Genomic DNA, 12758 nt, shown 5'->3' on the forward strand with positions numbered 1-12758 from the left:
TGTCAAGTCTTGTGATTCTATGTCAGAATATATTGCTTTACTTTTAAGTATCAAAGATTTAATCGGTCCAAGCAAGGTAGAGGTATGGCTCATATAGTAGAGCACCTAGGAAGTCTGAGGTTCTGAGTTCAAGCCCCATTAACTGCCTCCCCCAAAATGTTCTCCTCGAAATAATGATTGTTAGTAGTTTCTATTAAATCATTCAGTGCTGTTTTTGTTTTTTGCCAGTCCTGGGCTTGAGCTCAGGGCTTGAGCACTGTCCTTGGACTTTCTCAGGGCTAGCACTCTACTACTTGAGCCTCAGCACCACTTCCAGCTTTTTTGCTATGTATGTGGGGTACCGGGGAATCGAACCTGGGTCTTTGGGTACCGAGGAATCGAATCCGGGCTTGAGCTCAGGGCTTGAGCACTGTCCTTGGACTTTCTCAAGGCTAGCACTCTACCACTTGAGCCTCAGTACCACTTCCAGCTTTTTTGCTATGTATGTGGGGTACTGAGGAATCGAACCTGGGTCTTTGTGCAAGCACTCTACCACTAGGCCAAACTCCGGGCCCATCACATATATTTTTAATAAGGCAAAAACAGCTCATTTTATTAAAGGAAACAATTTCATAATTTAATCACTAAGTCAAGAACATGTTTGTACTGTTACAACCTTAAAAACTACAATTTTGATTGTATTCTTTATAGAATGGGCTATTTTTGCAGGGTGCCAGTGGTTCACACCTGTAATCAAACCTACTCAGGAGACTTTAGACCTGGAAGGATCATGGATCATGGTTCAAAGCCAGCCTAGGCAGAATAGTCTGAGAGACTCCAGTTAACCAGCAAAAATCTGGTTAAAGATCACCAGCCATGAAACAGCAAGCTGTGTAAGCAGCACAAATGCCCCAAGTTCATGGTCCCATATAGTGGGAAAAGGGGGAATTTTTTCTTGACTGTAGAGAGCTAGAAGTCTTTGAAGTAGTCACATTATTTTCCGTGTCTAAAATGTGTTCCCTGTAATTTCTTGAGTAGGATGAGAAGTGATAAGCCCAGAACTGTCACCGCCAAGTTAGTTCACCAAATCCAGCTACAGGTGATGATGCAGAGGATTTTGACTGACGTGTGCCCATCTGATGACCTCTATCCTGAAGTCTCTGATGAGGTAGCAAGGCAAAGAATTTAAACCTTTCTCCCATCTTCTTAGGATTCATTAACATATCATACCCATGAAGTAACTGCTGCCTCACTGATGGCTCCTCTGCTTTATCTAAAAGAACCTGTAAAGAAAGTGTCTTAGTAAAAAAATCAACTGTAAGAAATTTCCTAGGTAGATAAACCAGTATTAATGGTGTGAGTGCTCCAATAAAGTAGTAGTCAAAATGAATTTCTGATTAGCTACCTAAGAATCATTGGGTGCTTATTGAAAATGTGGGTGACTGTAACCTGAACATTTTTTTTAATTGTTTAAGAAACTCCACCTTTAACAAGTAATCCCAAATGTTTTTATATAAGATGAAAGTGCCCTAGGGAAAAGTTTTTAAAAGAAATTAAGATATTTAATGACAGTGAAATAAACCAGTACCTTCAGTCGGACATCAATGCCCATATTTTTTAAAAATGTTTGTTGTTGTATTGGCCCCAGTGCAGCTGCTTTTCCTTGTGCCATTCTGCACAAATAACTGAAATCCACATCAGCTGTTAGGTCTGCTGTTCCAGGGGCAGTTAACACATCATGAAGCTTGTGGCCACAAAATGCCTTGAACATAAAGAAATGAGGTTTTTGCTTTCTTGTATAAATTATTGTCAAGATTAAAGAAATTTAATCACATCAGAACCTTTTTACATAGTAGCCTTTCCAAATTAAAATAAGGTCAATCTATGGTTTAGACAGTGGTGCACTCTCGAAACAAGATGCCCACATGGGAAACCCAACAGAACAGGCAAAGCCTGGAGTGTATGAAGACATTGCCCTTTATCTAAGGTATCCGGCTATCATGCCCACTCAAAGCCACATGAAAATATGTTACTGGACTCCAGACCTAGATAGTCTGAATACTGAAGGTGAAACTCCTAGTCAAAATTTTTAACAAACTTCTGGGTTATTCATACTTTAAAATATTAAAGTTAGAATCTCTGGTCTGATGCTAGGCATTGCATCTAAATATATTTCAGTTAAAGAATACTTTAACAGGCTGATCAATCAGGAAGGATGTTCATAAAGGATGAAGGAACCTAGCGAGAAAAAACATTACAATTTGCAGTAGCTACATTAACTCAAAGAAGATTAAAATTAATAAAAGCAGGGCAGAAAAAGTAAATCAGAAGAAAATGTTTCCACTTAACTACTCAGATACTTATGAGAAGCTACATAAAGAATTTAAGTAATTCAGACCTGGTTCAAAGGATAGACGGTGAGTGTAGGAGTAAGATATAGGGGTAATTGTAATAAAACATGAAAATTAATTCTAAGATAATGTAACAACAATGCTAGCTAGTGTGAAAACCAGAAATGATAAATGTGTTCAGTGTGCTTCAGATTTGAAATTCTGATGTCCTCTTCCTGAATCATACATACCCTGAAGGTGTCTGTCTTTGTTCCATCATGACCATAGTCAGCAATCAGTGCCGCCCCTCCAGTGAGTGCGATGCGCTGAGAAAGTTCTTGAATAATAACCCCAGCCTCTGGACATACTTCAACGTGATCTCTTGTTTCACCACTCTAGTAAGCAATAGAAGAATCATGTTACATCATTCCAAAGAACTATCCTTGAGGGCCTTTATGTTTTTCTTCATTGAGCCCTCACGGGCATCAGTCACACCCTCAATTATGAATATGCTCACTCCACTCAACATGTCCCGTACTATCCCATTTATACAGAACTCCTTGGTTCTTTGAGGCTAGCCACTAACTTTACACTGTAATCTTTTATACAGTGGTGTATATCTCCCCACCATCCAGACGGCCAACTGAACTAATATTTTATTTACTGTAAAAGTACTTTCATATAATAGGTAAAAATACATAGCTATATCCCAGTGCATTGAAAGCATCAGAATCTACCTCAAATAGTAACTAGCACTAACAGATACTCAAAAAAAAAAAATCCTTTTCAAAATTAAGAACCTATTAGAACCATGAAAACTCATTTCATGTTGCCTTCTGTTGGGAACAAAAGTATTCCAGTGATATGTCCTATGTCTGGTATCCTTCAAAGTAGTGTCAGTATCCCTGAGACTTACATTACCCAAGATGTTGAGCCATTGACTAAGGGTCCACAGGAATACTTATTACAAAAGTGAACTCACACGACTAACTTACCAACTTTAGTTTGTATGAGGTTTCATTATCAGCCGAGGTGACTGGAAATTTTATATTCATTATGTAAATGCACTAACTTCTCCCTCCTCTTACTGTACTGAAAATGAGGTAATAACCTGCCTAAGAAATTCTTAAAGTCAAAAAAACAGTTAATTTTGTTTTTTTGGGGGGGGGTTCCCAAAAAAAGTATTAAAAAAGACACCCTGAAGCCAGGCACAGTGGCTCACGCCTGTAATCCTACTCAGGAGGCTGAGATCTGAGGATCGAGGTTCAAAGCCAGCCAAGGCACTAAAGTTCATGAGACTCGTTAGCTCCAATTAGTCACCAAAAAAACCAGAAGTGGTGCTGTGGTTCAAAGGGTACGGTAGTAGTCTTGAGCTGAAGAGCTTAGGGACAGTGCCCAGTCCCAGAGTTCAAGCACCATGACCCACCAAAAAAAAAGGCACTGGGGGGCCGGGAGCTTGACCTAGTGGTAGAGTGCTTGTCTAGCATGCAGAAGACCCAGGTTCGATTCCTCGGTACCACATACATAGAAAAAACCCAGAAGTGGTACAGAGGCTCAAGTGGTAGAGCTCTAGCCTTGAGAAAAGTCCAAGGACAGTGCTCAGGCCCTGAGCTCAAGCCCAGGACTGGCCGGGTTTTAAAAAAAAAAAAAAAAAGACACTGAAGCAGAGACATTCCTGGGAAGTACAAGGTGTTTGGGGACCTTAAAACCCAAGGTAGATAAGCTCTTATGGCCATTCTTTGGGGTGATTAGAGAGCATTCTGGAAGTCTACAATCAAATTTTGGTCTTGGTAAGAGTATAGGGGAAAGTTATGTCTGAACCAAAAGACTGCTGATAACAGATATTAAGTTCTAAGAAATTGGAGTGCTCATTAGTGTGAACTGATGTTACTATGTTCTGTACTAGAGCTCTTCTAAAAAAGAAGATTGTTTACCACTTGATAAGAAACAGGTAACAGAGGTGGTAGGGGACTTGGCTCAGGACTACATATGAACGGTCTCATACAACACTGAAATGACACTAGCTGGGTTCAGAGCCTCATGCCTATAATCATAGCTGCTTATGAGACTGAGTTTGGGATAATGGGGATTCCAGTCAAAAACATTTTTGAGACTCCTTCTCAAACATGACCCTGCTACCTCAGCTACACAGGAGACTGAGATCAAGACTGCAAAGATCATCCAAGGGAAAAAGTTAATAGAGATTACACCTCAATGGAAGAAGCTAAAGGTGATAGTTGTACACTTGTCATCCCAGCTACTGAAGGAAGTGTAAAATTGGAAGATACAGTCCAGGCCCAAGAAATGGGAGAGCTCATCTCACAATAATCAGTGGAAAAAAAAGAGGGGTTGGGGGAGGCCTAGAGTTAAGGCTCAGTTATAGAATAATTGTCTCACAACCACAAGGCCTAGAGTTCAAACTCCAATACTACCAAAAAAGAGAAAAGGTGGCAGGCTCAAAAAAATATTTTAACCCTTTTTTTTTTGGTCGATTGTAGGGCTTGAACTCTGAGTCTGGGAGCTGTCCCTAAGCTCTTCAGCTCAAGGCTAGCACTCTACCACTGACCCACAGCACCACTTCTGGTTTTCTGGTGGTTAATTGGAGATAAGAGTCTCATAGTCTTTTGTGCACAGGCTGAAATCCTCAGATCTCAACCTCCTGAGTAGCTAGGATTACAGGCATGAGCCACCAGCGCCCAGCAACCCAATCTTTTGATGAGTCTTCTATACTTTCACTGTCACTATCCCTAAGTAATCTAACAGGTTATCTCAGTTCTTGGAAAGAAAACTCTACAACAGTAATGAACAAAACAAGACATGGCTATTCCATTAGCAATAAGAGAAATTTAAAGAAAAATATTCCTACTTGTATGAAGGCCTCTGCTGGAGTGGAACCAGGTGCCAAGACAAATCTCAGTTTATCAGAAATTTGTGGATCAAGGTCAATGAATACTTCTCTCCATCCATGTGGTGTTTTCTAAACAAACAAAAGTTCCAAGTTCTCAAAATTACAAAAAATAAATATTAGCTCTTCCATTATAAATATTTCAGAGCACTATGTAAAATAAAAGTCATATCCTTTGAAAATTATGTGTACACCAATATAAACATTAATAAGAAGCACTAACAAATGTGGAAGACAGGAAAATGAACAACATAGAACCTGCCCCCAAAATGGAAAACAAAATCAATACCTGAAATTTATGGATGGGAAGAGCATCAAAAAATTCATTTGCAAGATAAAAGCTGTACCCTAGTTAGAAGAGGGAAAAAAATGTTTCAGTATTTTATTGCAAATTTTTTTTTTTTTTGCTAGTCTGGAGTTTGAGCTCTGGGCTTCAGCACTGTCCTTGGGCTTTTCTCAAGGCTAGTGCTCTCCCACTTAAGCCACAGCACCATTTCCAGCATTTTTCTATGTATGTGGTACCGAGGAATTGAACCCAGCCATTAATGCAATTATTTTGAACATAAAAAAAAAAATTCCTGCTACTTCAATACTAGAATCTTCGCAACCATCATTACCCAAGAACTGTCCCCTTCCACATAAAAACAATATGCAAAACAAGTGACTTTTATTCTAGTTTTTCATATAATGGTGAATGAGCTGAAATACCTCAACTATCAGCTAAATGTATTCATCACATGGCCTAAAAGAAATGATAATTCAAATTTGTTAGTTGTAAGAGAATATGAATTTCATAATATCAAAGACCAGGAGAGACCTTGTTCAAACAATAATGAAAGCCAAAGGGCTAGAGGCATGGTTCAAGTGGTAGGGGAACCTGCCTAACAAATAGAGGCTCAGTTCAAATATCAGTACCAATTATTATAGTCAACTATCACTACCATGAAGAGCTGTGATCAAAATTCTTTTATTAATTAATGTAAAGTAATTACCTTTTGGAACATCCTTCAGATCACGGTACCAGGAAACTGGAATCCCAGACTTGGTCACACCTTTCATATACACAAAGGATTCTGCATTTCTCTCTAATGGTATCTTCTCATCAGTCAGTGTCAGTGCCTGAAATTCACTTAATTTTTGACTCACCTCTACCAGGTGTACTGAGATGTCACAGTTTTTCAGCACAGATCCAAGCTGACTGAACACCTATATACATAAAGAAAAAATTTAGAAAAACACAACGTGTTAGGTAGACTTAGGTAGTCTAACCCATTTACCACAATGATTTTCATGTTTCCTAGTTTTTCCTTTTCACTTTGGAAAGGGTCCCTGTGATTTTAATTTCCACTTACCTAGCTATCATTTGGATTTGCTCTTTTATGAGGGCATGTTCATATCCTAGTCTGATTTTTCTATTAAGCTGTTACTTCTTATGTGATTTAAGAAGTTCTTCACATATTCTATTTTCTCCTAGTTGGTATTATATATGATTTAAGGAGTTCTTCATATATTCTTACTATTTTCTCTTGTTGGTATTATATATGACAGTGTCTTCCACTCTGGATTAGCACCCCCATAGTAAACAAACAAAACAAAGAAACGAGATAGATAGATAGATAGATAAGATAGTTTGCCAGTCCCAGGTCTTGAACTGTCCTTAGGCTTTCTCAAAGCTAGAGCTCTACCACTTGATCCACAGCACCTCCTCAGGCTTTTTCTATGTATGTGGTACTATTTTAAAAACAGTCCTGAGTTCAAGCTCTGGGACCAGCACAGACACGCATGCGCATGCACACACAATCTTGAACCAAGCATGGTGACACATGTCTGTTATGCTAGCATTGGGAGGCAGAGGCAAGAGGAATGAAAGTTCAAAGGCAGTAAGACATTGTCTCAAAAAGAAAAGAAACTTTACAGGCCGAGAGTATGGCCTAGTGGTAGCGTGCTTGCCTAGCATGCACGAAGGCCCAGGTTCAATGCCTTGGCACCACATATGTAGAAAAAAGCCAGGAGTGGTGCAGAGGCTCAAGTGGTAGAGCTCTAGCCTTGAGAAAAGTCCAAGGACAGTGCTCAGGACCTGGGGGGAGGGGGGAAGGAGGAAAGAAACTTTACCTATGCAGAAGACAAATATATTCTTTTACAATGCCTTCTAAGCATTTCAAATGTTTACATTCTTGCCCCACATTTTAAGCTTACAGACATTACATAATATTGCATTACATTATTCTGACATTTTGTTTTATCTGAGAAATACAAGATGAAAGAGGTAAGACTAAAAGCCAAAAACACATACCCTCAAAATGTCTCCTGTGAGTGTACCCCGACCTGGGCCCAGTTCTACTAGCTGAAAAGCTGAACTTTTTCCAGAGGACATCCATTCACTAATGAACCATATCCCTACTAGCTGTAACAAGGGAAGGAAAAAGAAGTTATAAAATATATACAATCTAAAATTCCACAAAACTAAGTATTTAATTTCAGAAAGCAAAATAATAGCAAGGGCTGGGAGCATGGCCTAGTGGTAGAGTGCTAGCCTACCATGTACAAAGCCCTGGGTTCGAATCCTTGATACCGCTTACACAGAAAAGGCCAGAAGTAGTGTTGTGGCTCCAGTGGCAGAGTGCTAGCCTTGAGCAAAAAGTGTGCAGGCAGAGTTCAAGCCTCAGGACTGGCATAATAATAACATATATGTATAGGAATTTCAGTAGGAATGTGTCATAGCACCATATAGGAAGCTTAAATAACAAAAAAATTTGCAAGGCAGCCTCTATAAAAGGATGTCAATTACAGGAAGGGGTTGATAAGTGAAAGCAAATATAGGACATATACAATGCAATTACGTCGTTTTCAACTCTCTGGATGTATATAATCTCAGATATGATTAATGTTCAACAAATACAATTCTGCTTCCTCTTCTATACAATTTTCTATTTCTAAGCTACTTGCGGTACTTTTATAGCAACACCAACTAAAATTCTGGTTTTTGTTTTTTGGGGCTCTGTGTGTGTGTGTATCTGTATGTACTATGGATTGATTCAAGGTAGGTATGTCTGTATCTGTGTACTGTGGATTGATTCAAGGCCTCCGGCTTTCACTATTTTTTTGCTCAAGGCTGGAGCTTTCCCACTTGAGCCACACCTCCACTTCCTAAACTTTTTTGTTGTTTTTTGTGGGTCATAGGGCTTGAACTCCACCTGGATGCTGTCCTAGAGCTCTTCAGCTCAAGGCTACCACCCTACCCTTGAGCCAAGCCCCACTTCCCATTTTCTAGAGATTAATTGGAGACAAGAGTTTCAGGTCCTTGTGCAAAGGCTGGCTTTTAACCCTGATCCTCAGATCTCAGCATGTTGAGGAGCAATGATTACAGGCGGGAGCCACAGCGCTCCTCTGCTAAAGTTGTTCTTTTTTTTGTCAGCAGTGGGGATTAAACTCTGGGCCTGGGTCATGGGTACTGTCCACTAGCTCTGCGGCTCAAGCTAGTGCTCTACCACTTAGGGCCACAGTGCCACACTTCTGGTTTTCTGGTAGTTAATTGGAGATAGAGTCTCACAGACTTTCATTTCTGGGCTAGCTTTGAATGGCAATCCTCAGATCTCAGACTTCTGAGTAGCTAGGATTATAGGCATGAGCCACAGTGCCTGACGTAAAGTGTTTCCTAAAGGAAAATAAGGGAGATTTGTACTGTTAATCTATGGCTAGAAGCTTTACAGATTATCCTGATTACGTTCAGTGTTCTTTTTTTACCTTTTCTCTCTCCCTCTTTCCATTTCCATATTTCACCTAGCTCTCACTTCTTTTATTCCTCTTTGTTCCTTTTTTTTTTTTTTTTGGCTAGTCCTGGGCTTGGGCTCAGGGCATGAGCACTGCCCTTGGGCTTTTTCTCAAGGCTAGAACCCTACCACAGCACCATTTCCAACTTTTTCTATGTATGTGGTACTGAGAAATCGAACCCAGGTCTTTGTGCATGCTAGACAAGCACTCTACCACTAGGCCAAACTCCCAGCCTTGTTCCTTCTTTTTTCCCTCATCTCTCTCCATTTCCTCTTCTATAGTGAAATAAACTTTTCAAATGTTCTCTCTAACATTTCCTCTCATTGTCTGGTTAACTCCTCTAAAAGTAAAAACTTTTGAATTGGCTATGACATCCAAAAGGTTATTGGTTATTAAGTGCTCCACTCGGAAAGTTTACTGTTGGTAAAGGCTAAAGCCCAAAGGCAAATCAAGATGATTTAATATGGTTAAAAAGAAGTCACAGAATTTGGAACAAGTCAACAAGCTAATGTAATCTTGAAACTACCCAAAAGGACCATTTTTCAAATATTAATTTAAATGAATGAAGAATAACTGGGGCCAGGAGTTTGGCCCAGTGGTAAGAGTGCTTGCTTAACATGCCCAAAGACCCAAGTTCAATTCTTCAGTAGTACATAGAAAAAGCCACAAGTGGTGCTGTGGCTCAAGGGGTAGAGTGCTAACCTTGAGAAAGCCCAAGGACAGTTCTCAGGCCCTGAGTTCAAGCCCCAGGACTTGCCAAAAAAAAAAGAATTATGTGTGCCTTTTCTTCTTGAGTTAGATTGGAAATTCCTTGAGGCTAGGACTAATGTTTTTAATTTAAAAAGAAATTTAGAATATAAAAAAAAAAAAAGAAAAGAAAAGAAATTTAGGGTCCGGGATTTTGGCCTAGTGGTAGAGTGCTTGCCTAGCATGCACGAAGACCAGGGTTTGATTCCTTGGTACCACAGACATAGAAAAAAAGCCAGAAATGATGCTGAGGCTCAAATGGCAGAGCTCTAGCCTTGAGAAAGCCCAAGGACAGTGCTCAGGCCCTGAGCTCAAGACCCAGGACTGGCAAAAAAAAAAAAAAAAAGTTTAAAAAGTAAAAAGAAATTTACCCAAAGGAAACAAAGACAAATCTCTCAAACTATTGGAAACATGGCCTTACAATAGTCCAAGATATTAGAACCAGGAAAAAAGTTCTCAGAGCTCCATGCCGACAGCCAGTTTCTTTGTTTTTTGCAATTGTTGTCCAATATGTGACTTGTAGGATAGACAATAAAGAAATACTTGAGAAGAAGAGATCTTAGAGTATTGTAAGAGACATACAATATAGGATCCTAAAACTTAGGCACTGGCTAATTTTGCCAGCAATCTTTCTGAAGGAAAACATATCCCTCCTTCTCTGATCCAGTCCTCAAGGGGAGGGGGGGGCGGGGAACTTTTGATGAAATGCAGATGAAAAAAAACAACCTGAAAAACACTGTTCTAGAATAACACAACTTGGTCAGCTCTCAAATGCTATTTCTTTCTTTTAACATATACATTGGGAGCCAGGCACAGTGGCTCATGCCTGTAATCCTAGCTACTCAGGAGGCTGAGATCTGAGGATCCTGGTTCAAAGCCAGCCCAGGGCCATGAAACTCTTATCTCCAATTCATCACCAGAAAACTGGAAGTGGTGCTGTGGCTCAATTGGTAAGGTGGTAGCCTTGAGCCTGAAGAGCTCAGGGACAGCACCCAGGCCCAGAATTCAAGCCCCATGACCCACAAAAAAAAAAAAAAAAAGAAAAAAGAAAAAAAAATACACACACACATTGGTATTACCTCGCCAAAGATCTGGCTTATTTCAGGTGAAGTTATGAAATCTCCTTTTTCTCCTAGCATGTCATGGTGAACATAATATCCCTGTAGGGGGCAAAGGGGAGAGATAAAATGAAGTCAATTTCCAGATTAATCTTTTACAATACCCTTTCAAAATTTTCTGCTCTAAGTAAGCAAGACAAAGACAGTTTATTTCCCTTAATTTTACAAAATAATGTCTTCTTGCAGAACTGGGGGGAGGGGGGTAATGGCTCAACCATAAAGGGAGGAGCCATGCAACATCATTTCTGCCCTCCCGTCTCCTCTGCCTGATCTCATAATCCAACCATGGACAATCCCCTCTACCCCTGTCTTTAGACTGCCCTGCCACTGGTAAAGTTGTTCTTGACCTTGGTGTGAATTGCATAGGAGTGTGTTCATCAGAATTGTACCTGTGACGGCTGTACTTTTCTACATCTCAACAGAAAGGGGGGTGTGCTGCTCCCCCTTCCCCCAAAGTATTCCTGGAAATGTTGTCTTCTTGTCCTAATGGTCTCAATAGAAAGCACTGCCATCACCCACGTGCTCAAGCTGAAAACCTAGAAATCAATCTTGTTTCGGGGCCGGGAGTTTGGCCTAGTGGTTAAAGTGCTTGCCTAGCATTCATGAAGACCCGGGTTCGGTTCCTCGGTACCACATACATAGAAAAAAGCCAGAAGTGGTGCTGAGGCTCAAGTGGTAGAGCTCTAGCCTTGAGAAAGTCCAAGGACAGTGCTCAGGCCCTGAGCTCAAGCCCAGGACTGGCAAAAAAAAAAAAAAAAAAAGAAATCAATCTTGTTTCCTTCCTTTTCCTTCACCTTCCACACCCCAAACATCAGCAGATTCTAGAGGTCTAAAACCACCCACTTCCCATCCCATTTCTACCATCACTCTATTAGTCTAACCTACCTATCTTGTATCACAGCCCACAAATATTATAACATTCCTATCTTTAGTAAACCACTCCACCATATCAAACAGCAACAGGCCATACCAATCTCAGGTCATAACTTCATAAAAATAAGGAACCACACGTTTCTGCCAAAGGGCTTTGTAAGGATAGGGAAATACAGTTCAGAAGTTATAACAGCCCCTAATTCTGAACAGTAAGGAACTGTACTACTACAGTATATGTACTTATACTGTCTTCTGAAGTTACCTCAACATATAGAACCTTCTTTTCTCTTTATTGGCAGGGCCAGGGCTTCACCCAGCCCTAACTAAATGGACAGATTGAATCTTCTGTCCCCAGGTCTAATACACCAGGTATGACTCTCACCACAGATCTGCCAGGTTCTCCTACCCATACCTTGTCGGGGTTTGTCAACACCTCCTTCATGTACTCGGCCACTGTGATGGGTCCAGTAGACTTTATTTTGTACATAAGGTGCCTAAACATTGGCGACCTCCGGTTGTTTTCTGCCGGCTCATTTCCGGAGCTGAAGTATTTCCCTTTCCAAGTAGAGGGAAAGACTGAAAGAAGAAGAAGAAAAAACAGATTAAGCGGCAGTTCCTATTATAAATCAAAATAGACATCCTCAGAGCGTTCAAGAAAGGTCTGCTGACCCCTGACAATGCCTCTATGCCTGAAGGCGCCCTGGGGTGCCCCGCACACCCCCGGGACGCCCGGCGGACCACCACTCGGCCGAGTCGTGGCTGCGGTTGGCTTCCATCTCCAGCCCAGAGTGCCCGCAGCCTAGAAGCGAGGCTCCGGAACCCTAACTGAAGGAACGGGAGACCAGAGTCCAGCGGTTCCCACGGCAACCGAGGTTGCGCGGGGAGATGCTTACAGGCGCGCACGACGCGACGCAGCGGCCTGGCGACGAGACTCGCCGCGACCATGCCTGCGGAATGTCTCCGGTGGGCAGGCACCGCCCCCGGGGGCGGGGAATTGAGGTCACTTCCGGGGATAGCTCGTCCCCGGAGGAAGTA

General features: G+C 41.1%; 1 protein-coding gene across 1 annotated transcript; it reads right to left on the minus strand.

Moving 5' to 3' along the window:
* Positions 1-777: 777 nt before the first annotated feature.
* Ndufaf7 (NADH:ubiquinone oxidoreductase complex assembly factor 7) lies at positions 778-12696 on the minus strand. Its single transcript, XM_090337135.1, has 10 exons — positions 12617-12696; positions 12136-12299; positions 10812-10892; positions 7508-7618; positions 6207-6420; positions 5504-5562; positions 5176-5286; positions 2561-2704; positions 1568-1741; positions 778-1262 (listed from the first exon to the last, which is right to left on the minus strand). The coding sequence occupies exons 1-10, from the start codon at positions 12666-12668 to the stop codon at positions 1044-1046; spliced, it is 1329 nt and encodes a 442-aa protein (XP_090193261.1). The 5' UTR covers positions 12669-12696; the 3' UTR covers positions 778-1043.
* Positions 12697-12758: the final 62 nt, after the last annotated feature.

Source organism: Megascapheus bottae, chromosome 7 (genome assembly GCF_031878675.1).
Source record: "Megascapheus bottae isolate mThoBot1 chromosome 7, mThoBot2.hap1, whole genome shotgun sequence".
NCBI classification, from domain to species: domain Eukaryota; kingdom Metazoa; phylum Chordata; class Mammalia; order Rodentia; family Geomyidae; genus Megascapheus; species Megascapheus bottae.